This window comes from Pseudorasbora parva, chromosome 22 (genome assembly GCF_024679245.1).
Source record: "Pseudorasbora parva isolate DD20220531a chromosome 22, ASM2467924v1, whole genome shotgun sequence".
NCBI lineage: Eukaryota > Metazoa > Chordata > Actinopteri > Cypriniformes > Gobionidae > Pseudorasbora > Pseudorasbora parva.
In genome coordinates this window covers 1,647,109-1,675,059 of record NC_090193.1, presented here as the reverse complement: position 1 = coordinate 1,675,059, position 27,951 = coordinate 1,647,109, and the positions used below count along the sequence as shown (strand labels likewise).

At 36.4% G+C, this 27,951-nt stretch overlaps 1 protein-coding gene across 1 annotated transcript; it reads left to right on the top strand.

The window, feature by feature from the left end:
* Positions 1-3,470: 3,470 nt before the first annotated feature.
* On the top strand, positions 3,471-26,272 carry slc6a1b (solute carrier family 6 member 1b). The gene is made up of 15 exons (XM_067432014.1): positions 3,471-3,818; positions 4,685-5,043; positions 5,198-5,329; positions 5,798-5,898; positions 5,972-6,081; positions 6,317-6,449; positions 7,001-7,135; positions 7,233-7,336; positions 7,904-8,028; positions 9,941-10,053; positions 13,740-13,871; positions 17,109-17,211; positions 17,771-17,871; positions 17,947-18,114; positions 24,303-26,272. Exons 2-15 carry the CDS (start codon positions 4,809-4,811, stop codon positions 24,408-24,410), a joined length of 1,800 nt encoding a protein of 599 aa, XP_067288115.1. The 5' UTR covers positions 3,471-3,818; positions 4,685-4,808; the 3' UTR covers positions 24,411-26,272.
* Positions 26,273-27,951: the final 1,679 nt, after the last annotated feature.

The following is a 27,951-nucleotide window of genomic DNA, read 5'->3' as shown; positions in this document are numbered from 1 at the left end:
AGAACAGGACGTTAAATACATGAAGTATATTTTGAACATAGGAGGTTTGTGTAATATTCTTAGTTTGCATTTCACTGTTGAGGAAAACTACATTTGAATCTGATTCTGTAAATGCAAGTTCACATGTAACCTATGGGCCTATCACACGCCCGGCCCAATGTGTGTGTTCAGCTCATCTCAGCTCAACACAGTTCTCATGTTCACGTCCAGCTCCTCTGTGTTTAAATATCAAATGCACTGGTGCATCTGTTCACCCATCAGAGAGTGTGTGTGTGTGTGTGTGTGTGTGTGTGTGTGTGTGTCTGTTCACCCATCCGAGTGTGTGTGTGTGCTTGTTTTTGTGACATATCAGGACAAAAATGTGTATAATGACATGTGTATGACATCGGTATTACAGAAAAGGGTGACATATGAGCGCTGTTACACATCTTCTGAAAGAAAACAGAATCCCCTGATCAAAACACTGGAAAGAAGAAGCAGAAACAAGCGATAGCATATGTAATCATATGTACATGTAAAATAACACGACCATCAACATTAAACAGCATATAAATCAACACTGCCTAATGTTACTGGATTTAATGTCACCCCAGGGAGAGCTTTGGGCTGTTGATGGACTCCATCTGTGTTTGATCATCGCTCTGAATCCAGTCTTTGACAAAACATGATTTGCTCAGCTTTTTGATCAAAATGTTGCTTTTTTATGAAGTGATGATGAGAAAAGAATGCATAAAACTGCATTGTAGCAATGTCAATGTGTGATGCAAAGGAAAGGGATTCGTTCAATCTACAGTCTCAAATAGCTAGATCTATATAGTCTCAGATATACTTTATAATCAATCATAATGCAGAGCCGGCGCAAATATATTCCCATCACTGCGATCAGATGCTTTCTGAACTGCTGTTTTCTCACCGCTGTGTTTATGATGTTATTGAGAGGAAAGTGTGCAGCACATATTTACATATTCATCTAAACGTCGCTCTCAGCAGCGTGTGTGATGTCGGGATATTCCTTAAAGGGATAGTTCACTTTAAAATGTAAATTCTGTCATCCTTTACTCACCCTCAAGTTGTTTTAAACCTGTATGAATTTCTTTCTTCAGCTGAACAAAAGGGAAGATATTTTGAAGAATGTCCGTAACCAATCAGTTAACTGGAGCCATTGACTTCCATAGTAGGAAAAAAATACTACAGAAGTCAATGGCTCCAGTTAACTGATTGGTTACGGACATTCTTCAAAATATCTTCCCTTGTGTTCAGCTGAAGAAAGAAACTCAATCAGGTTTGAAACAACTTGAGGGTGAGTAAAGGATGACAGAATTTTCATTTTAAAGTGAACTATCCCTTTAACAGAATATCCCTGCAAAGGTATTTCCAACTTCTCTTTACTTCTGAGCAAAGATTAAAAAAAAAAAAAAACCTTCAAAGTGAGTGTATTAGAGCCTTGAATCACATTCAGGGCCTTCTTCCACTGATCTGAGCTCATGGCGCAGGAGCTCTTAGGGCATCTGAATCCACGTTTGCTAGTTTAACGACGGGAAAAACGGTCTGCGCACATGGTCCAAAAGGGTTGAGCCTCGTCTCTTAATGAGTCATGTGTGTGTTTAATGAGCAATAAACCAATCAGAGTCTTATCTCCCTTTCCCTTTAAAAGCCAGTTGTGCTAGAGCCATGAGTGAATTTACCATTGACCTGAGGAGAGACTGAACGCTTCTCCAGAGAGGAATGCTCGTCATGTAGACTAATTCTGATGCAGTTACTATCCTTTATGACATGTATGCATTTTTATATTTATATGCACAATAATGTGCGTTACTTGTGTGAGCACAAGCAATACGTTACTGCTGCAGTTCGCTAAACGGCCACCGGTGTCGCTAATAACAAGGGTTTATGAATTCTACATATCGACCGTTTAATTCCTGTAATTAAGGGATGTTCAACAGTACATAACTTTATTACATAATTATGAGAAGGATGCCCTTTTTTCCTACTTGAGCACCTGTCCCCTAAAATATGTGTGCATTGCTCTGATAGTTATCATCCTTTACACCTTTCTGCAGAATCAACCTCTCAGTCTCAATTCGTATAGATCCCCGAGATCAAACATTAAAGCAAAATGTTTGTTTAAAGCAAAATGCAAAATGCTATAGTTGTCTCTGCCAATCTAGCTGGGATAGGAGAACGTATCAACCCTGAAATAATCACACACTTCAGGATATGTTCTGTGTTCATGGTCATTTTTCTTACTACCACCTTCTGATTTGATGACCAACACTATGAAGCATGAAGGATGTGATCTACAGTCTCCATTGTCATCCTTAATCAGAGTTTCTCATCTCAACTGAAGACTTCTTGGTCTGTGAATGCTTTAACATCTAATTACAGACTACTAAATGATGGTTGTATAGGAGTTAACTTCTGTGCAGAGTGTTGCTTTAGATTTCCCCGCAAGGGTATTTTATTTCGGGAGACAGTCAGCTAAGAAGATTATAAGACCAGTTTTCAATTTATCTCCCACCCCCAGACTCTCCTTATTGACTGACTTCCTTATCACTGTTTACCAGAATCCAGAGGAAGACTGGCATCGTCATCCCAATCTGACACTTTGGAAACTGCTGTTTTTCGGAGAGTAAATTAGTTCAGGCCTTTTCAACCCAAAACGTGTTCGCTTTTGTGTATTGTTTTAGTTCTATCCACTTTTGAACTATGAAAATATGAAAAGGCAAGTAATTTCAGGTCAGGGATGATGTGTGGGCAAAAAAAAAAAACCCTGTTTGGTCACACTTTACAGTGACGTTAATGTTGCACAGTAATTGCATTACAAATAATTGACATGCTTGTAAATACGCATTATTGCTATTGTACATGTTAAAATCACATATATGTGATTCAGATGCATGTTTTTAATGGCTCATACAATATCTAAATAGCATGTGCATCCTTTTTTTTCGTGCCAACTTTTATATCATTTATTCTACACCATATTTACAAAAAAAAAATCAGAACAGAAAATGCGTTTCGTTTATTGACAAGGTTGTCGGGATATTTAGGAACTGACAGAACTACATGCGTCATGGAAATCCATCCATGCTGCAAATCTACAAATTATCTATTTGTCAAAATGTAGTCACATTTTTTTTTCTGATCTAGCAAACGCGTTTGGTTACCCGAGCTGCGCTTTTAAAATGGTAACATTTCTTCTTGTTTTCTGGTTTATTTTTTATTTTATTTTATTTATTTTTTTGTCAGTGCCAAATGCATTTACAGGCTTATTTGATGCACATGCATCAAACTTCCGAAAAGATTAACACCATTGCACCATTAAAACGATTTGTAATCACGGTGTCCGTCAACGCATAAAACACACGAGAGCGATGCAAGTTGGTCAAATAAAGAAAAAGAAAAAAAGCACGAAAGAAAGAAAGAAAAAAAAACATATACAAAGCATATAAAAAGCGCTGAGAGGAGAAGGTGGCCGTGCAGTGTCTGGGCTTTCAGTGGTGGAGATGTTGTGTTCGGGGAGGGTCGACTTTGAGCTGACATTGAGAGTGACGGTCTGTGCTTCATGTAACATCTCTGGACGCTCGTGGTAGACGGAGCTGCTCCTTTCCCCCTGTCCTTCAGCACCACACCATTGGACAGCACCAGAACACCAGACCCTCCTTCACCTTTCCCCTCAGGATAGCTGCGTGCCTCACTTGACTTTATGGAAACATTTCGCACGGGTTTGGACAAGTAAAATTCCAAGAGTTGTAATTTGGAGAGGAACCAACGGAAACGCACCGCCGCAACCAAACTGGCAGGAAAACTGTTCCCGTGTAAGTAGATCATATGTGCTTTTGAATGCGTTTGTTTTCGTAGTCTTGGGGAAATCTGACACCTGTATACGTTATTTGAGTAAACGAACCGTTTCAACACGCATCTGTCTGAAACGATTGACTTTACGCTTGTGGAACGCGATGTTCTTGCGCGCACAATTGCGCACGTTAGTCAAGATGCAGTTTGTTTCTTTGTTTTGCGTTTTTTGTTTTTATTTTTTTCTATCAATACTTTACTCTCACATTCATTTATCACGATAAAAGATCCCGCAGCTGCAAGTTGACAGTGTTGCGCGACTTTCTAAAGCCCGTATCTCAGCGTCTGTGCGCGCAGATCCAACCTTTTGCAAAAGGCGTCGCGCGCTTTGACGTTTTGACATAAAGTGTGATCTGCCATTTGGATTCGTGTGAGAGAGAGAGAAAAAAATGCATTTAAAATCCACCTTTTGAATAATTTGAATCCAGTAATAAATGCAAATACTCTGTCCTCTGGTAATTATTTTGCAAATCAAGTTTTGGATAACAGAAATGCACACTATCTGTTATCTCAGTTATTTAAAAATATCAAGTGAAAAAAAAAAACTATGTACAGACGCGTTTTGTCTGAGTATATATATATATATATATATATATATATATATATATATATATATATATATATATATATATATATATATATATATATATATATATATATAATTCTCGTATCATATCTAAACTCGCGTGCAACAATTTGTATTTTATTTAGTAGGCCATTTGTGTTTTATTTTATTCAGTATTATTGCATTAATTGATTGACCTGGAATGCATATGACGAACACAATCATTTGTATATCTAAACGTCCCTTTCTCCCCACGGCTTCCAGGTCAGTGTCAAGCTTCATTGGCGTTTTTTGACTCTAATCGGTGGTTAATCGAACCGCGAAGCTGCTGTCTACGTGGACCGGTGCTGAACTCTTCCGTCCGACCGCCAGGACCAAACCCAGAGACATGGCCACGAACGGCACCAAAGCCTCCGATGGACACGTTTTAACAGAGGTGAACGAAGCGCCCACCGCCAATGACAAACCAAAAACTCTGGTGGTTAAAGTTCAGAAGAAAAAGGACATTCCCGACAGAGAAACGTGGCAGGGAAAATTTGACTTTCTTCTGTCTTGTGTTGGCTATGCCATTGGACTTGGCAATGTCTGGAGATTTCCTTATCTATGCGGGAAAAACGGAGGAGGTAAAGAAAAAAAAATCCTGGTTGTTTTTACTATGCATTCCCCCAAAGGACTAAAAAAAACGCACACACACATGTACGCATGGATATGCGCAATCATTGGAAGCGCAGTGGATTTTATAAAATGTCTCATTATATCACTCTTCTGTCTGTATAGGGGCGTTCTTGATTCCTTACTTTTTGACCCTCATATTTGCTGGGGTCCCGTTGTTTCTTCTGGAAACGTCCCTCGGTCAGTACACGTCCATCGGGGGTCTGGGAGTGTGGAAACTGGCTCCTATGTTCAAAGGTAACCAACATGATTCACTACACCTTAAAAAATATTGCTGGTTTAACTTTAAAAAAAAGTAAGTCACCTGGTTGCCTTTACATTTTGAGTTTATTAAAATTAAAAATTTGAGTTGATACAATGAAGGGAATTGGTTTAATAAATAGAAACTCAAAATATTATTGTATCTGAACCACATGTGATAAATCATGAAAATTGATGTGTTTGACTACGTCGTCCCAAATAAAACACACAATTACTCAGTATGCTTACAAAATCGTTTAATAATATTTGAATAAAGGCTGTCGACTCTCAAAAATGTTTATTGTATTAACTCAAATTTTTTATTTCCATGAACTCAAAATTTTGAGGCAACCAGGTGACTAATTTTTTTACAGTGTGCTACACTACCTATTTAGATGAAGCTTTTCAGTGTCAAAAATGATCAAAATGAAATATGGAGTTGTAATAGCGCACATGTTTCCGTAGGTGTTGGCCTGGCAGCAGCAGTCCTGTCCTTCTGGCTTAACATTTACTACATAGTCATAATTGCATGGGCAATTTACTATCTGTATAACTCCTTCACCACAGTAAGTACAAGCTTCCCACGTCAGATATGGAATCGCTCGTGACTGTTTCAGAGACTGTCCTGTCCTGTTTTAGGAGCTCCCCTGGAAATCGTGTGATAACCCCTGGAATACAGACAGATGTTTCTCAAACTACAGCATGGCGAACACCGCCAACATGACGAGCGCCGTGGTGGAGTTCTGGGAGTAAGGGCTTCTTTTAAAACGCTTTGGAATTTGGTATTCTAGCAACATGCAAACACTTTCCCTTTGTCCTCGGCTGTGTAAAAGACCCTCTGTTGTTCCACAAAAATGCGGCTATTGTGCTATTTCTGGCAAACCACCCTAGTTGAATGTTTTGCATCAGCAATCAGGCGAGCTCTGTTTGTGGGTTACTATGAGATATGTACGCTGTATTCTCTAATAATGCTTATTCCCTCAGACGGAACATGCATCAGATGACGGATGGTTTGGAGAAGCCCGGAGAGATAAGACTGCCACTTGCAATAACTCTGGCCATCGCCTGGGTCCTGGTCTATTTTTGCATCTGGAAGGGCGTAGGCTGGACTGGGAAGGTAAGAATGTCCTTGCAAAAATTCAGAATTAGGCCTGCAGTCAAGGCTGTGGATCGCAGTCGTGCTTTACGGAGATCTATAATGCGATTTCAGTTAGAAGGTATGAAGGGTATGATGAGTGAACATGGGTTTAACAAGAAGGGTTTTGACTAAAAATCAGGGAATAGTGACTGAAAGGGATGTCATGAGAGAGAAATTAACGAGAGGTGTTCTTATTAAGATTGTACATGTATGTAGACTGTAAAACGAAGGATGTTTCATTTTTATTTCAGACCACTATTGTGGATCTGACTATTTAATTTTATTATATATACAACTGTTTTAATTGTCCTTGTTTTTAATTTTTAAATCGTACACATGGTATTCTTATTTCCCATGCATATGTTACGACAATTTCATTTCATTTCTATGTAAAGCACTTTGAATTGCCATTGGCGATGAAATGTGCTAATATAAATAAGCTATTTCTCTCGATAGGGCCGCGGTGCTTTATCGGCCGATATCAAAGCAGACGTGCCGTTTCCTCAAGGCTGTTTTAATGTGTCTTTCAGGTGGTGTATTTCTCAGCGACGTACCCGTATTTCATGCTCTTTATCCTGTTCATCCGTGGAGTGACGCTGCCTGGAGCGAAAGAAGGCATTTTGTTCTATATCACGCCTGAGTTCAGCAAGCTGAAAGAATCAGAGGTAGAGCTCTTTGTAATTATCATACGGTAATAGACGTGTGCTCACAGGCGTGTAATTTGCAGTTTTTTCACCCGTGTGTCGTCTTCTCTCTCTTTAGGTGTGGCTGGACGCTGCCACTCAGATCTTCTTCTCTTACGGCCTGGGCCTGGGCTCTCTGATCGCCCTCGGGAGCTACAACCCTTTCAACAACAATGTTTACAAGTATGCAGCAATTGTAAGATTTATTAAGGGGCATTCCAATGGCAACTCTAATTTGATCTGTACAGACACAAGCTTGACAAATCATATTTTTGTGTGTGTTTTTCAAGCATTTCCGAAACAGCGTTTGCCTACACAAAATGCTTCCTCCCTATGATAGATATAGATAATTCTCTCTTAAAAATAAAGGTTCCAACCACTGTAAAAAAAAAAAAAAAAATCAGGTCTCCATTTGAAAATTTTCAAAATCTTAAAATTTTAGTTGGCCAAAATTTAATTTCTGAGAATTTCAATTCCGGCAACTGAACAATTTATCAATTCACAGAATTTCAATTTGGCCAGATGTAAAATTTAGATGTGATCATTCACTAGAAATGTTTCAATTGGAGATTTTTTTTACACTGAAGGGGAGCCATTTATGGTTCCCCAAATAACCTTTTTTCTTGGTATTAAGAGCATAAAATAATTGCAATGGGTTCTTCACGAACCATCAATGCCAATAAAGGACCTTTATTTTTGAGAGTGCAGGAGAAATAACTAAACGGCTCCATGCTCTCGTCTGCTTCTCAGAGATTCTATCATCGTCTGCTGCATCAATTCCTTCACCAGTATGTTCGCTGGATTCGTCATCTTCTCTATCGTAGGTTTCATGGCTCACATCACTCACCGGCCCATAGCAGACGTGGCTGCTTCAGGTAATTATGATGGATTCAGTTTGATCACTGGATAACTGACAGTGCTTTGGCATCTGGTGTCCATTATTAGTCAATTATAAGCATGTATTTGACGGTAGCACATTACTGTACACAACAAATGTCCCAGCGTCCACCCCAACCCCCAAACTCATGATCACGGCCTGCCTAAACCTTCATGCGTCTGAGGATCCAAATCTTCTTCACCGTGCTGAAGCTGATGTAATCTGCTGAGCTGTTCAGTTCATTGCAGTAAAGTGTGGTTTTAATTATTAACTAATTGTAATACGCAAAGATTTAATGTCCGGCACTGTCCCACATTTTGCACATCATCCTGTTTTATTATTTATTCCAATTACAATTTAAATAAGCACATCAATAATTAAATCAATTGTGACACAGAAGTACCATCATTTGGATACTTAATTTCTGCAGCATTACATGAAGAGAAGTAAACAAGATCAACCATCATAATTATTGTAACATTTTATTATATATATCAGTTATTTTAAAAAATCAAATGAAAAAAAAGAACTATGTACAGACGCGTTTTGTCTGAGTTTATATATATATATATATATATATATATATATATATATATATATATATATATAAATATGAAAACAACAATAATATGAAAAATATGAAAATACAATCAGACAAAAAAAAAAAAAATATATATATATATATATATATATATATATATATATATATATATATATATATATATATATATATATAAAAGCACTGTGTTGTGCATTAAACTGATTGACTCTGAGTTTATTTTTTAGAATATTAAATTATTTTTGTCACAGAGGCAGTAATGAGTGCATGACGAAGGTAAATCACTAATAAAGCATTTAATTATTAATCAAACCAGGAATATGCAGGAGATATAATCACAGAGGAACAATAATCATTCAAACGAATCGCTCTATCACACACTCGGCACAAAGAGACGCCAGGGACAACTCAAGTGTGTGTTCTGCTAGTTTCAGCTCGATGGTGTTTAAATATCAAATGCACTGGTGCACGCACACGCACGCACACACGCACGCACACACACACACACACACACACACACACACACACACACACACACAAACACACACACATATTTGTTTTTGTGACATATGGGGACATTCCATAGGCGTAATGGTTTTTATACCGTACAAACCGTATTTTCTATCCCCTTACACTGCCCCTAAACCTACCCCTAAACCTACCCATCACACACACACACACACACACACACACACACACACACACACACACACACCCACACACACACACACACACGTTTAAATAGTAAATCTGCTCGGCTCGAGCTGGCTTTTAAAGGGAAAGGGAGATGAGACTCTGATTGGTTTATTGCTCGTTAAACACACTCATGACTCATTAAGATACGAGGGACGACCCTTTTAGACCATGAGCCGGAGCGCCGACCATTTGTCCCGTCGTTAAACTAGTTAAACTAGTAAAAGTGAGCTTCAGACCATGACCACGTTAACATAGACGGTACTGAGTAAAGAAAATGAATGAACAGGGGGTTTAAATACACATCATTAACATAACCAGAAACATGTGCGTGACACAATCAAACACCACGGAGACAGGAAAGAGGAACAGAACACAGTGAGAACCATACCAAGATTGAACATATGCTGCAACTTTATTCCTGTTAGTCTATATAGGTGCATTTAAAAAAAAAAAAATCCTGGGTTAAAAACAACCCAAGTTGGGTTGGAAATAGACAATCCCAGAAATTGGGTTGTTTGAACCCTAGTAAATGGACCCATTCCAACAACCCAAATTCTGGGTTTGTCCATTTTCAACTCATCTTGGGTTGTCTTTAACCCAGCATTTTTTAGAGTGTGTATCCTAGAAAAGGAATTAAGTGTGTTGTGTTCTGCAGGGCCGGGGCTGGCGTTCTTGGCCTATCCTGAGGCAGTCACACAGTTACCCGTCTCACCGCTCTGGGCTATTCTGTTTTTCTCCATGTTGCTCATGCTTGGCATTGACAGTCAGGTAAAGAACACGCTTAAACATGCCATGTGTTTTTAGGCATGCATATATGGCCTATAGTCGTTCTACATCTCTTTGAAGTAACCTTTCATTTCCATTCATTTTGAGGGAGTTTTCAGCTGTTGTAACCTAATGTCTTAAAGGGATAGTTCACCCAAAGATGTAAAATATGTCATTAATTATACTAATGTCGTCATCTTCAAAACTCAAATGAAGATCTTTTTGATGAAGTCTTAGATATTTTTGCCCCTCCATTGATAGTCTACGCAAGTACCACTTTCAAGCTTCTGAAAATTGGTTCGGACATCATTAAAGTATCCCATGTGACTCCAGTGGATTAACCTCAATGTTATAAAGCAATTTGGTATTTAACATAATTTACCCCTATTTTTGCTAAAGTATTAATCTCTCTGTGAACGCATGTTCATGAGAGCATCACAGCGCATGCCTGTCAGAGATTAATATATTGCTAATAAAGTGGTAAATTATGTTTATTGCACAAACAAAGCGCTCACATTGCTTAATAACACTGAGGTTGATCACATGGATTACTTTAATGAAGTCTTAACCACCTCTCCCGGGGCTTGAGAGTGGTAGTTGCGTAGACTATCAATGAAGAAGCAGATAAATCTCTCACATTTCATAAAAAATATATTCATTTGTGTTCCAAAGATGACCGAAGGTCTTACGGGTTTGAAATCGACATGAGGGAGAGTAAATAAAAAGATAATTCACCCAAAAATGAACATTAGCCCATGGTTTACTCCCTCAAGGCATCTTAGGTGTATATAACATTCTTCTTTCAGATGAACACAGAGAGTTGTATAAAAAAAAATGCCCAAAATTTGAAGCCCGTAAAACTGCATCCATTCATTATAAATGTACTCCACATGGCTCGTGTTAAACATTATAACATGTTAAATATGGAGAGATGGATGGATGGATGGATGGATGGATGGATGGATGGATGGATGGATGGATGGATGGATGGATGGATGGATGGATGGATGCACTTTTATGATGGATGGATGGATGGAAGGATGCACTTTTATGATGGATGGATGGATGGATGGATGGATGCACTTTTATGATGGATAAATGGAAGGATGGATGGATGGATGGATGCACTTTCATAATGGATGGATGCAGTTTTAAAATGGATTGATGCACTTTTATAATGGATGGATGCAGTTTTATGATGGATGGATGCACTTTTATGATGGCCAGATGCACTTTTATAATGGATGGATGCACTTTTATGATGGACGGATGCACTATTATGATGGACAGATGCACTTTTATAATAGATTGATGCACTTTTATGATGGATGGATGCACTATTATGATGGACGGATGCACTTTTATGATGGACAGATGCACTTTTATGATGGATGGATGCACTATTATGATGGATGGATGCACTTTTATGATGGACAGATGCAGTTTTATGATGGATGGATGCACTTTTATGATGGATGGATGCACTTTTATAATGGATGGATGCACTTTTATAATAGATTGATGCACTTTTATGATGGATGGATGCACGTTTATGATGGACAGATGCAGTTTTATGATGGATGGATGCACTTTTATAATAGATTGATGCATTTTTATAATAGATTGATGCACTTTTATGATGGATGGATGCACTTTTATGATAGACAGATGCACTTTTATAATGGATGGATGCACTTTTATAATAGATTGATGCACTTTTATGATGGATGGATGCAGTTTTATGATGGATGGATGCACTTTTATGATGGACGGATGCACTTTTATGATGGATAGATGCACTTTTATGATGGACGGATGCACTTTTATGGTGGACGGATGCACTTTTATGATGGATGGATGCACTTTTATGATGGACGGATGCACTTTTATGATGGATGGATGCACTTTTATGATGGATGGATGCACTTTTATAATGGATAGATGCACTTTTATGATGGATGGATGCACTTTTATAAAGGATGGATGCACTTTTATGATGGATGGATGCACTTTTATGATGGATGGATGTACTTTTATAATGGATGGATGCACTTTTATAATGGATGGATGCACTTTTATAATAGATTGATGCACTTTTATGATGGATGGATGCACTTTTATAATGGATGGATGCACTTTTATAATGGATAGATTCACTTTTATGATGGATGGATGCACTTTTATAATGGATGGATGCACTTGTATAATGGATGGATGCACTTTTATGATGGATGGATGCACTTTTATAATGGATGGATGCACTTGTATAATGGATGGATGGATGGATAGATGGATGGATGAATGCACTTTTATAATGGAGGGATGGATGGCCTTTTAGGATGGATAGATGCACTTTTATGATGGATGGATGCAGTTTTATAATGGATAGATGCACTTTTATGATGGATGGATGCACTTTTATGATGGACGGATGCACTTTTATGATGGACGGATGCACTTTTATAATGGATGGATGCACTTTTATGATGGATGGATGCACTTTTATAATAGATTGATGCACTTTTATGATGGATGGATGCACTATTATGATGGATGGATGCACTTTTATGATGGACGGATGCACTTTTATGATGGACGGATGCACTTTTATAATGGATGGATGCACTTTTATGATGGATGGATGCACTTTTATAATAGATTGATGCACTTTTATAATGGATGGATGCAGTTTTATAATGGATAGATGCACTTTTATGATGGATGGATGCACTTTTATGATGGATAGATGCACTATTATGATGGATGGATGCACTTTTATGATGGATGGATGCACTTTTATAATAGATTGATGCACTTTTATGATGGACGGATGCACTTTTATAATGGATGGATGCACTTTTATGATGGATGGATGCACTTTTATAATGGATGGATGCACCTTTATGATGGATGGATGCACTTTTATGATGGATTAATGCACTTTTATAATGGATGGATGCAGTTTTATAATGGATAGATGCACTTTTATAATGGATGGATGCACCTTTATGATGGATAGATTCACTTTTATAATGGATGGATGCACCTTTATGATGGATAGATTCACTTTTATAATGGATGGATGCACCTTTATGATGGATAGATTCACTTTTATAATGGATGGATGCACCTTTTTAATGGATAGATGCACTTGTATAATGGATGGATGGATGGATGGATGGATAGATGGATGGATGAATGCACTTTTATAATGGAGGGATGGATGGCCTTTTAGGATGGATAGATGCACTTTTATGATGGATGAATGCACTTTTATAATGGACGGATGGATGGCCTTTTAGGATGGATAGATGCACTTTTATGATGGATGGATGCACTTTTATGATGGATGGATGCACTTTTTGGGCTTCAGACTTTGGGATCCGATTCACTCCCACTATATAGCTTGGAAGAGCCAGTACATGTATTAATATAACTCAGACTGTATTCCTCTGAAAGAAGAATGTCATACACTCCTAGGATGGTTTAAGGGTGAGTAAATCATGGGATCATTTTCATTTTCGGGTGAACTGTCCCTTTAATGTGAAGCATGCCATTCTGAATTCAGTGTTTCTGACTTGAATAACTCCAGTCTGTTACGAGAAGAGCGAATGCAGCACAGGTTTAGGTTGCTCCGTTGTAATCCACAGATATCTTTGAAAAACCAAACCCTCTTGTGTTGTGTATAGTTCTGTACGGTGGAAGGATTCATCACCGCTCTCGTCGACGAGTTTCCTCGCTTGCTACGAGGAAGACGAGAGATCTTCATCGCTGTGGTCTGCCTGGTGTCGTATCTGATCGGCCTGTCAAACATCACACAGGTGAATGCATCTCATCTTCCCACGGATTCCACATCACCCTCTGAAGAGCAGGCGGCTGATGACGAGTTTATCCTAAAACATGTAATGGGATATATGCTTAAAAAATACAAGAGGCCAGAGTAAGAGCTCTTGAAGCTGCATTAATAGGACACAAGTATGAGTGTTTTTGCTGAGTGTTCAACCACATAACCTCCATCCGTTATATAAAAGACAGTGAACAGTCTGCAGAAAAGAAAAGAGCAATTATTAATATTTCATAGATAATACAGTAAATAAAAACAGTCCCTGATTTACACTTATCTTAATGAAACTTTAGGGCAACATTACATTTTGTACATAAAGATAATTGAATAAGACCTTTTTAATTTGCATATGATTTGTCTATGCACCTGAACTTAATGATCCAATCCATTTCTATTGGGGGTTTTCTTCCTGAACAGGCAGCTTAACTTAGAACTTTATTGATGGATAGATGCACTATTATGATGAACAGATGCACTTTTATGATGGATAGATGCACAATTATGATGAACAGATGCACTTTTATGATTAACAGATGCACTTTTATGATGGATAGATGCACAATTATGATGAACAGATGCACTTTTATGATGAACAGATGCACTTTTATGATGGATAGATGCACTATAATGATGAACAGATGCACTTTTATGATGAACAGATGCACATTTATGATGAACAGATGCACATTTATGATGAACAGATGCACTTTTATGATGGATAGATGCACTTTTATGATGATAGATGCACTTTTATGATGAACAGATGCACTTCTATGATGGATAGATAAACTTTAAGGATGGATAGATGCACTTTTATGATGGATAGATGCACTTTTATGATGGATAGATGCACTATTATGATGAATAGATGTACTTTGATGATGGATAGATGCACTATTATGATGGACAGATGCACTTTTATGATGGATGGATGCACTATTTTGATGGATGGATGCACTATTATGATGGATAGATGCACTATTATGATGGATAGATGCACTATTATGATGGAAAGATGCACTATTATGATGGATACATGCACTTTTATGATGGATAGATGCACTTTTATGATGGATAGATGCACTATTATGATGATAGATGCACTTTTATGATGGATGGATGCACTATTTTGATGGATGGATGCACTATTATGATGGATAGATGCACTATTATGATGGATAGATGCACTATTATGATGGAAAGATGCACTATTATGATGGATACATGCACTTTTATGATGGATAGATGCACTTTTATGATGGATAGATGCACTATTATGATGGATACATGCACTTGTATGATGGATTGATGCACTATTATGATGGATAGATGCACTTTTATAATGGATAGATGCACTATAATGATGGATTGATGCACTATTATGATGGATTGATGCACTATTATGATGGATAGATGCACTTTTATGATGGATAGATGCACTATAATGATGGATTGATGCACTATTATTATGGTTTGATGCATGGTAATGAGGGATTAATGCACTATTATGATGGAGTGATGCACTTTTATGATGGATGAATGCACTTTTATGATGGCTGAATGCACTTTTATGATGGATTGATGCACTATTATGATGATAGATGCACTTTTATGATGGATGAATGCACTTTTATGATGGCTGAATGCACTTTTATGATGGATTTATGCACTATTATGATGGATTGATAGACTATTATGATGGATTGATGCACTATTATGATGGACTAATGCACTATTATGATGGATAGATGCACTATTATGAGGGATTGATGCTCTATTATGAGGGATAGATGCACTATTATGATGGATTGATGCACTATTATGAGATGCACTATTATGAGGGATTGATGCTCTATTATGATGGATAGATGCACTATTATGATGGATAGATGCACTATTATGATGGATAGATGCACTATTATGTTGGATTGATGCACTATTATGATGGATAGATGCACTATTATGATAGATTGATGCCCTATTATGATGGATTGGTGCACTATTTTTATGGATAGATGCACTATTATGATGGATTAATGCACTCTTATGATGGATAGATCAACTATTATGATGGAAATATGCACTATTATGATGGATGGATGCTCTATTATGATGGATAGAAACACTTTTATGATGGATAGATGCACTTTTATGATGGATAGATGCACTTTTATGATGGATAGAATTCACTATTATTATGAGTAGATGCACTATTATGATGGATTGATGCACTATTATGATGGACTGATGCACTATTATGATGGATTGTTGCTCTATTATGATGGATAGATGCACTATTATGATGGATTGATGCACTATTATGATGGATTGATGCACTTTTATGATGGATTGATGCTCTTTTATGATGGATAGATGCACTATTATGATGAATAGATGCACTTTTATAATGGATAGAAACACTTTTATGATGGATAGATGCACTTTTATGATGGATAGATGCACTATTATTATGAATAGATGCACTTTTATGATGGATAGATGCACTAATATGATGAATAGATGCACTTTTATGATGGATTGATGCACTATTATGATGGATTGATGCACTATTATGATGGATATATGCACTATTATGATGGATTGATGCACTATTATGATGGACTGATGCACTATTATGATGGACTGATGCACTATTATGATGGATTGTTGCTCTATTATGATGGATATATGCACTATTATGATGGATTGATGCACTATTATGATGGATTGATGCACTTTTATGATCGATTGATGCTCTTTTATGATGGATAGATGCACTATTATGATGAATAGATGCACTTTTATGATGGATAGAAACACTTTTATGATGGATGGATGCACTTTCAAGATGGAGGGATGCACTATTTTGATCGATAGATGCACTATTATGATGGATCGATGCAATTTTATGATGGATGGATGCACTATTTTGATGGATAGATGCACTTTTATGGTGGATAGATGCACTTTTATGATGGATGGATTCACTTTCATGATGGAGGGATGCACTTTTATAATAGATGTACAATTATACACTGCATACATTTAAGGCCAGTTATGTGACTCATCATACAAAACAGAGAAGAGAAAGCTTGTTTTGCTAATGCTCGTTGCTGTTATCACATCCCCGCAGCCTTTGAAGCCCCAAACACTGCTGACTAGATGCGAGAGCTTTCTAATCCACATGGCTTACTAACCATTCTTCTCTCGACAGGGCGGCCTCTATGTGTTCAAACTGTTTGACTACTATTCAGCCAGTGGGATGTGTTTGCTGTTCCTGGTGTTCTTTGAATGCGTCTCCATATCCTGGTTCTATGGTAAATATGGAATAAATTTGTCTAATAAATCAATGCATTTCCCTTTGCCCCACGCAGATATGGCATTGCATGGTTTCAAGCTTGGTCTGAAGTGTGTGTGATGTTTCTCATCCATTTTAACATTTCTGAAAAATGCATGCTGCACTGATGACGTAACTTTGAATACATCTGAAATATGTTAATCTGTTTATCACCGTGAGTCACTGAAATAAAAAAGGTGAAGGCTTTGCTCATAGGTTTCGCAATTATCAATTCATTAGCTTTTTATTCTTCACACCCAGACGTAACACACAACGCATGCTAATTATTATCACAGATAATATAATTCATGCTAATCTCGGTGCCAGACTCATTTCCACAGTCAGTTGATTTGAATGAATATGAACCTGTAGAATCTTAATTGTTGTGCATGGCAGGCTTGATTATGCAAACTACTGCACGACTCTTTATTTGCATTTATGAAGCAGGCGCACGCAGCAGACCTCCAGTAACCCGCCGCAAACCGCTCATGCATTGTGACCGTATAACTTGCCTAATTTTTATTTTGTGCCCACTGTAGGTGTCAATAAATTCTACGGCAATATCGAGGAGATGATTGGCTACCAGCCCTGCATTTGGTGGAAGCTGTGCTGGGTCTTCTTCACCCCTCTGATCGTGGCGGTAGGTTCGATTTACTGCTTCGTTTTAAAGCATTTTCCAGATGCAAACACACACTGACTGCTCCTTTTGTTGTAGGGTGTGTTCATCTTCAGCGCCGTTCAGATGGTCCCGCTTACCATGAACAATTACGTGTTCCCAAAATGGGGGCAAGGAGTTGGCTGGTGCATGGCCCTATCATCCATGATCCTTATCCCGGGATACATGGGCTACATGTTCCTCACCCTAAAGGGCTCATATAAAGAGGTACCACTACCATTTTTATGCCTGAGAATGTCCTCGCAGTCACAGGTGCAGGTGTCAGGGAACATGAAACGACAGTGGAGTAATTGATTCAGATTGCGTGCATTATTAATGCAGATGTTCCAGCATGGGGCGAAGCATGCGCTGGCTATTGGATTCTTTCTAATTGCATCAATTAGTCTTCACTTCTTGCCATTTGAGCATGCAATCAACGCCTTGGATTGTAGAAATGAGGAGATTTTGATGAAGGCGTACGCGAAGGTTTCTGAGACTAGTAATTAGGAACAGAGTATGACGACCCTGACACACTTAAATCCATGGGTGTCGGAAGCAAAAAAAAAAATGTGGGTGTGTCCTCCCCCAGGAATATTTTACTGGAGTAGACGCCATTTACATTAAAGGGTTAGTTCATCAAAAAATGTAAATTGTGTGATTAATTCCTCCTGTGATTGGACAGCCGTCAGACCTCCGTTCATCTTCACACACAGATGAAGATATTAGTGTTGAAATCCGATGGCTCAGAAAGGCCTTCATTGACACCAATGTCATTTCCTCTCTCAAGACCCATAAAGGCACTAAAGACGTCGTTACAAAGCCCATCTCACTACAGCGGCTCTACAATCATTTTATGAAGAGGCCAGAATAGTTTTTGTGTGCAAAAAAACAACAAAATAACGACATATATAGTGATGGCCGATTTCAAAACAAAGCTTCGAACCGTTATGAATCAGTGAATCAATTCATGATTCGGATCGTGAGTCAAACTGCTGAAATCACGTGACTCTGGCGATCCGAATCATGAATCGATTCACTGACTCATAACGGTTCGAAGCGTTGTTCTGAAATCGGCCATCACTATATAAGTCGTTATTTCGTTTTTTTGCACACAAAAACTATTCTGGCCTCTTCATTAAATGATTGTAGAGCCGCTGTAGTGAGATGGGCTTTGTAACGACGTCTTTAGTGCCTTTATGGGTCTTGAGAGAGGAAATGACATTGGTGTCAATGAAGGCCTTTCTGAGCCATCGGATTTCAACACTAATATCTTCATCTGTGTGTGAAGATGAGCGGAGGTCTGACGGCTGGCCAACCACAGGAGGAATTAATCACACAATGCACATTTTTGGGTGAACTAACCCTTTAAGTGTGAATTGGCCACTTGTTTACCAAACGTAAGGTTGGAACAGATAAAATTACAGAAGTTATTTAAAGTGGCGATAGTGTATGGTAAAGCACATGGCAGAATGTTATGAATCCGCCTTTTGCCAAACTCACTCTACTCCCTTTTCCCATCACATATCAGATCGGAAAGGCAGTCATCTTCAATAAAAATGAAGAAAATATTCAAAAAGTGAAAATAAAGCATCTAACGTGTGTTTCATAGTGTTAAAGTGTTTATCGGTCAGGGGGGTGTGAACAGACGTGCTGAATAAGAGATGATGGTAACACTTTATTTTAAGGTTCAGTTATTAACTAGTGTCTTATTAGCATGCATATTACTAGGATATTGTCTGTTTATTAGTACTTATAAAGCACATATAATGCCGTGTTCTGCATGACCTTATTCTACATCCTGTAATCCAACCCAATACCTAAACTTAAACGCTACAAAAACTACCTTACTAACTATTAATAAGCAGTAAATTAGGAGATTATTGAGGCTAAAGTCATAGTAAATAGTGAATATGTGTTCCTCATACTAAAGTGATACCAAACTACCTTACTAACTATTAATAAGCAGTAAATTAGGAGATTATTGAGGCTAAAGTCATAGTTAATAGTGAATATGTGTTCCTCATACTAAAGTGATACCAAACTACCTTACTAACTATTAATAAGCAGTAAATTAGGAGATTATTGAGGCTAAAGTCATAGTTAATAGTGAATATGTGTTCCCCATACTAAAGTGATACCAAACTACCTTACTAACTATTAATAAGCAGTAAATTAGGAGATTATTGAGGCTATAGTCATAGTTAATAGTGAATATGTGTTCCCCATACTAAAGTGATACCAAACTACCTTACTAACTATTAATAAGCAGTAAATTAGGAGATTATTGAGGCTAAAGTCATAGTTAATAGTGAATATGTGTTCCCCATACTAAAGTGATACCAAACTACCTTACTAACTATTAATAAGCAGTAAATTAGGAGATTATTGAGGCTAAAGTCATAGTTAATAGTGAATATGTGTTCCTCATACTAAAGTGATACCAAACTACCTTACTAACTATTAATAAGCAGTAAATTAGGGAGATTATTGAGGCTAAAGTCATAGTTAATAGTGAATATGTGTTCCTCATACTAAAGTGATACCAAACTACCTTACTAACTATTAATAAGCAGTAAATTAGGAGATTATTGAGGCTAAAGTCATAGTTAATAGTGAATATGTGTTCCCCATACTAAAGTGATACCAAACTACCTTACTAACTATTAATAAGCAGTAAATTAGGAGATTATTGAGGCTAAAGTCATAGTTAATAGTGAATATGTGTTCCCTATACTAAAGTGATACCAAACTACCTTACTATCTATTAATAAGCAGTAAATTAGGAGATTATTGAGGCTAAAGTCATAGTTAATAGTGAATATGTGTTCCTCATACTAAAGTGATACCAAACTACCTTACTAACTATTAATAAGCAGTAAATTAGGAGATTATTGAGGCTAAAGTCATAGTTAATAGTGAATATGTGTTCCTCAGACTAAAGTGATACCAAACTACCTTACTAACTATTAATAAGCAGTAAATTAGGAGATTATTGAGGCTAAAGTCATAGTTAATAGTGAATATGTGTTCCTCATACTAAAGTGATACCAAACTACCTTACTAACTATTAATAAGCAGTAAATTAGGAGATTATTGAGGCTAAAGTCATAGTTAATAGTGAATATGTGTTCCCCATACTAAAGTGATACCAAACTACCTTACTAACTATTAATAAGCAGTAAATTAGGAGATTATTGAGGCTAAAGTCATAGTTAATAGTGAATATGTGTTCCCTATACTAAAGTGACACCAAACTACCTTACTAACTATTAATAAGCAGTAAATTAGGAGATTATTGAGACTAAAGTCATAGTTAATAGTGAATATGTGTTCCCTATACTAAAGTGATACCAAACTACCTTACTAACTATTAATAAGCAGTAAATTAGGAGATTATTGAGGCTAAAGTCATAGTTAATAGTGAATATGTGTTCCCTATACTAAAGTGATACCAAACTACCTTACTAACTATTAATAAGCAGTAAATTAGGAGATTATTGAGGCTAAAGTCATAGTTAATAGTGAATATGTGTTCCCTATACTAAAGTGATACCAAACTACCTTACTAACTATTAATAAGCAGTAAATTAGGAGATTATTGAGGCTAAAGTCATAGTTAATAGTGAATATGTGTTCCCCATACTAAAGTGACACCAAACTACCTTACTAACTATTAATAAGCAGTAAATTAGGAGATTATTGAGACTAAAGTCATAGTTAATAGTGAATATGTGTTCCTCATACTAAAGTGACACCAAACTACCTTACTAACTATTAATAAGCAGTAAATTAGGAGATTATTGAGGCTAAAGTCATAGTTAATAGTGAATATGTGTTCCTCATACTAAACTGACACCAAACTACCTTACTAACTATTAATAAGCAGTAAATTAGGAGATTATTGAGGCTAAAGTCATAGTTAATAGTGAATATGTGTTCCTCATACTAAAGTGATACCAAACTACCTTACTAACTATTAATAAGCAGTAAATTAGGAGATTATTGAGGCTAAAGTCATAGTTAATAGTGAATATGTGTTCCCCATACTAAAGTGATACCAAACTACCTTACTAACTATTAATAAGCAGTAAATTAGGAGATTATTGAGGCTAAAGTCATAGTTAATAGTGAATATGTGTTCCCCATACTAAAGTGATACCAAACTACCTTACTAACTATTAATAAGCAGTAAATTAGGAGATTATTGAGGCTAAAGTCATAGTTAATAGTGAATATGTGTTCCCCATACTAAAGTGATACCAAACTACCTTACTAACTATTAATAAGCAGTAAATTAGGAGATTATTGAGGCTAAAGTCATAGTTAATAGTGAATTTGTGTTCCTCATACTAAAGTGATGCCAAACTACCTTACTAACTATTAATAAGCAGTAAATTAGGAGATTATTGAGGCTAAAGTCATAGTTAATAGTGAATATGTGTTCCTCATACTAAAGTGATACCAAACTACCTTACTAACTATTAATAAGCAGTAAATTAGGAGATTATTGAGGCTAAAGTCATAGTTAATAGTGAATATGTGTTCCCTATACTAAAGTGATACCAAACTACCTTACTAACTATTAATAAGCAGTAAATTAGGAGATGATTGAGGCTAAAGTCATAGTTAATAGTGAATATGTGTTCCTCATACTAAAGTGATACCAAACTACCTTACTAACTATTAATAAGCAGTAAATTAGGAGATTATTGAGGCTAAAGTCATAGTTAATAGTGAATATGTGTTCCTCATACTAAAGTGATACCAAACTACCTTACTAACTATTAATATGCAGTAAATTAGGAGATTATTGAGGCTAAAGTCATAGTTAATAGTGAATATGTGTTCCCCATACTAAAGTGATACCAAACTACCTTACTAACTATTAATAAGCAGTAAATTAGGAGATTATTGAGGCTAAAGTCATAGTTAATAGTGAATATGTGTTCCCCATACTAAAGTGATACCAAACTACCTTACTAACTATTAATAAGCAGTAAATTAGGAGATTATTGAGGCTAAAGTCATAGTTAATAGTGAATATGTGTTCCCCATACTAAAGTGATACCAAACTACCTTACTAACTATTAATAAGCAGTAAATTAGGAGATTATTGAGGCTAAAGTCATAGTTAATAGTGAATATGTGTTCCCTATACTAAAGTGATACCAAACTACCTTACTAACTATTAATAAGCAGTAAATTAGGAGATTATTGAGGCTAAAGTCATAGTTAATAGTGAATATGTGTTCCCTATACTAAAGTGATACCAAACTACCTTACTAACTATTAATAAGCAGTAAATTAGGAGATTATTGAGGCTAAAGTCATAGTTAATAGTGAATATGTGTTCCTCATACTAAAGTGATACCAAACTACCTTACTAACTATTAATAAGCAGTAAATTAGGAGTTTATGAGGCAAAAGTTGTAGTTAATAGTGAATATGTGTTCCCTATACTAAAGTGTTACAGAGATGATAAAGTTAGTGGGTCAAATATCATGTTCTTAAAATGTGGATGTGTCTCGTCCCGCCCACATTCAATGGATTCACACTAGGGAAGCAAAAGTTTAGATTTGTCTTAGATTTAATCTGAATTTTACCAATCAAGGTTGTGTTTTCATGCCTTGCTATAGTTTATCTTCCCTGGAACGCAGAGGTGGACAAAGTACACAACTTCATTACTTGAGTAAAAGTAAAAGTACTACTGGTCAAATATTACTCCGTTACAAGTGAGAGTTGTAAAAACTGATTTTTAGTTGAGTAAAAGTACAGAAGTATTTATTTTCAAATGTACTTAAGTATCAAAAGTAAATTTCCTTTTTTCCTTTTCCTTTTTTTTGCCGCATTATTTTATTATAGTTGTATAAATGCACATTATGCCATCATGGTTTAAGCCAGTCAGTGACGCTCCATCTGACATACTAGCAGACGACTAACTTAAACTCATTTAAATACTTGTAGAAAAGTTACAAAGCTCTTTATAAAGCTGCTGTCACTTTAAGGCCGAATGCACGGATCCAATACACTGATACACATCTGATATTCTCACACTGTTCACCTCCACTTAAGACAGAATCAACTTTGTTTATGTGAATCCTCCACTAAATGAGCATTTGGACATCCGTCTTCTTCCATTTTGCTCTAAACTATAAATCAGTGTTTAATAAATGCTGTGAAATCATTGAACTTTCAAAGCTGTGACAGAAACGACTTTCGACTTCGAGGACCTTGATAGAAATGGAGTAAAAAGGACGATATTTGTCTTTTAAATGTAGTGAAGTTAAAGTCATAAGTTTACAGAAAAATAATACTCAAGTAAAGTACAGATACTCAAAAAGTGTAGTACTGTAGTAAATGTGCTTAGTTACTGTCCACCTCTGCTGCAAGTTGACGTCTTTCCTTCTCGTTCGCAGCGCCTTCGGATAATGATCCAGCCCACATCGGCGGTTCGGACTCAAGAAAATGGACCCGAACAACAACCAGAAAACCCCACCCCAGCCAACGACGAGGCCTACATCTAACCTCCGTCCTCCCCTTCACCCCAGTTATCAAAGGTCAACGTTCAGAGAGAGAATTAAAGAGTCGATCACAACCAAGGACTTCCATGTCTAAAGTATATTCACCTACCTCCGAGGGAAAACCAACCTGATTACAGTTTGACTTCTTTTGGTACACACACATATATATATATACATATGGTCTAAAAAATCTGTCCAGAAATGTTCTATGGTTAATCTGTATTTCATATGCAAGATATTAGTCTTTCTAAAACAAACAAAACAAAGGGATAGTGTAAGCACACGATAATTCAAGATTTGGCGTCCCAACGTAATTCCAACACCACAGTGTTAATTTGATATTACATGTAATTAATGTATTAAAATATAGAAATACAGTTGTAGGTTAGAATCGAATTGTATCTGATTGTATCTGAAAAAAAAAAAAAATATATATACATACTATATCTAGCTATATAAAAGCAGAGAGTGAGATTAAGGGAGCGAGCGAGCGACTGAACCTTTTCAAGACAGCCCTTTTCTCCCATTTAGCCTTTGGGCGAAACCCTGAAAAGCACAAGACCAGTATGGATTTGGGTTTACAAACGCCCCGGGCAGTCGTGCATTATCAGCCGCGGGGCAAATTGACATAAAAAAAAGACTGTTACTATTTTTTTTTCCTTTTTTTCTAAGACAAAAAATAACTTTGTATGTGTTTTTTAGAATCATTTTAGTACATGTTTTCTATGTAAGAGTAAGAAGGACCAAATTCATGTTTATGCTACTGACAGATCTGAAAAACTGTTTTACGTCGCACCGTATCACTGCACAGGGTCCGAAAAATCATTTTTTTGGGGCAGACGTACCCCTGCGAAACCACTGTTAATCCTGCTCACCACATCTGCGTGCCACTCCTCAGGAAAAATGGCGAAAGTGACCAAAATTTGCTCTCCTGGATGAAAAGCGATTATAGCTGTGAGCAGCCTTCAGCGAATAATCAGTCCTGAGCAGAAGCTATAGTCTGTTGCCATGGTTTCTAGGGTCATTTTTTTCAGACATCGTCAAAAAAACCAGCACTATGTGTCAGAAACGGACAGAGCCGTCATTCCAGTATGAAAATATAAAGGGAAATTATGTTCTTTTTAAATCTATACAGACTAGTTGGGCAATAAATCATTCACATGAAATAATATAAAGGCATGTGTGTGCGTGTGTGTGCGTGTGTGTGTCGGTGTGAGACAGAGAGAAGTGACTCTTTTATTTTGAAATGCCACTGGTGAAAAGCACAAAGCTTTAAGTTCACGAGCCACAAAGGTATCCGAAAACCAACACTGTTAGTTTGCTTCGACGGCAGCTACATGTGACAGAGATCTGGATTAATTCGCCGATTTATTCTCTGCAAGACGTCTGATGAAAATGTGCAATCAATAAGAGTTTTTTTTTTTTCTTCGTGAAATTGTATAAATTTACCATTCATCAGATTTCTCTCTGAAACTATGTTGTAAAACTGTACCGTGTAAAAGTACCTGTGGATGTCCGTTTTGAGGTTTTCGTCTTGTTGAAGAACCTTATATTATTTGCTGTTTACTGCAATAATGCATCGATCTCAGAAACTAAAGCACATATCTTTATGAAGTGTAAAAAAGAATAGTAATAACAAATGAATAACAATGATGGAAGATTATAAGAGATAATAGATAATATGTCTAGTCGAGCAAAATATTGTTTTGTATATTTCTAACTGTTTGGGCCTAATGTAAAATATTCTATGTAAAGAAAAGATATATATATATATAATAAATGTCTTTAGATGGTGTTATATAAAAGCATGATTGCCATATGTTATCTGATTTAAAAAAAAATAAAGTATTATAGATTATAATGTGTGCCTCATGTCTCGTGTCAAATAATTATGTGGTCGTTAGTTAAATTATTATTATTATTATTTTACTAATTTAAATTCTGTTGTTTTGACATTGCTAAATACATTTATGAAATGAGCAGAAGGTGCAATCTTAAAAATGCTGGGTTAAAAACAACCCAAGTTGGGTTGAAAATGGACAAACCCAGAAATTGGGTTGTTTAAATGGGTCTATTCAATGGGTTCAAACAACCCAATGTCTGGGTTTGTCCATTTTCAACCCAACTTGGGTTGTTTTTAACCCAGCATTTTTTACACTGTAAAAAAATGTGTTGGTTTTTTGTTGGTTTAACTTAAAAAAGTAAGTCACCTGGTTGCCTTAAAATTTTGAGTTTATTGAAATAAAAAATTTGAGTTGATACAATGAAGAAAATTTGTTTAATAAATAGAAACTCGAAATATTATTGTATCTGAACCACATAAAAAAATTGATAAATTATGAAAATAGCACTATTTGGCTGCGTCATCGGAAATAAAACACACAATTACCCAATATGCTTACAAAATCTTTTAATAATATTGTTATAAAGGTTGTCGAATCTCAAAAAATGTTCACTGAATTAACTCAACATTTAAATTTCAATGAACTCAAAATTTGAAGGCAACCAGGAAACTTTTTTTCTAAATAATTTTTTACAGTGTAGAGTGTAGTGTTCAGATCATTAAAAAAGGATGTATAGATGATTAAGAGCGAAAATATATCATTATAAATAAGCAAAGGATGCGCACATTCCCAGTATGAGCGATTGGAGCTTGAATATGATGGTCTCCTCTGACCTGTTTGTGGATTAATAGATGCCCTGATGGATAATTCATCTCCTTTAGCGATTAAACCCTTAATAGTCTCAATGGAGCTCCGTTCTGATTGTCAACAATGACTCTGATGGTAAATTATAATTATTAAACACACCCTCCAGTCATAAATTATGCAAAATATAAACCTTTCCATTCAGAATGCAATCACAGATGTAATTTTATTAGTCTGTTTCTCAGTTATTTGCTATGTAACTGATATCCATATGATGCAGCCTGGAGGTTACATCGTAGATTTCCATAGTGTGACATTCCCCGTGGGCCACACACACCACCGCTGTGATATAATAGCTTGTGCTTGTGGATCCAATTGGCATGTTAAATCTAGTCTGTGTGGGGGGTTGATCAGGGACGAGACATTTGGAGGAGGCTTGATGTCAGAGTCTGTCCCTGGAGTCTTCTGGGCTGAACCAATGACAGATGTGCTGGAGGTAATTTACTTCAGGCAGAGCGCAAAGAATAATTGTAAATCTGTTTCAATAAAGTGCTGCTTCAGAGCCAAACCTAAAAGCCTAATAACTAAGAGGCAAAATTCAACTGGCACTTCATATATTATTATTATTATTTGCACTGCCTTAAACCAAATTGTTAATGTACAGTACACTGTACAAAATTATTTAAAAAATAAGTTACCTGGTTGCCTTAAAATTTTGAGTTCATTGAAATAAAAAAATTTAATTAACACAATGAACATTTTTTGAGATTCGACAACCTTTATTAAAATATTATTAAAACATTTTGAAAGCATATGTGTGTTTTATTTCTGATGACGCAGCCAAATTGTGCTATTTTCATGATTCATCACATTTTTAATGTGGTTCAGATACAATA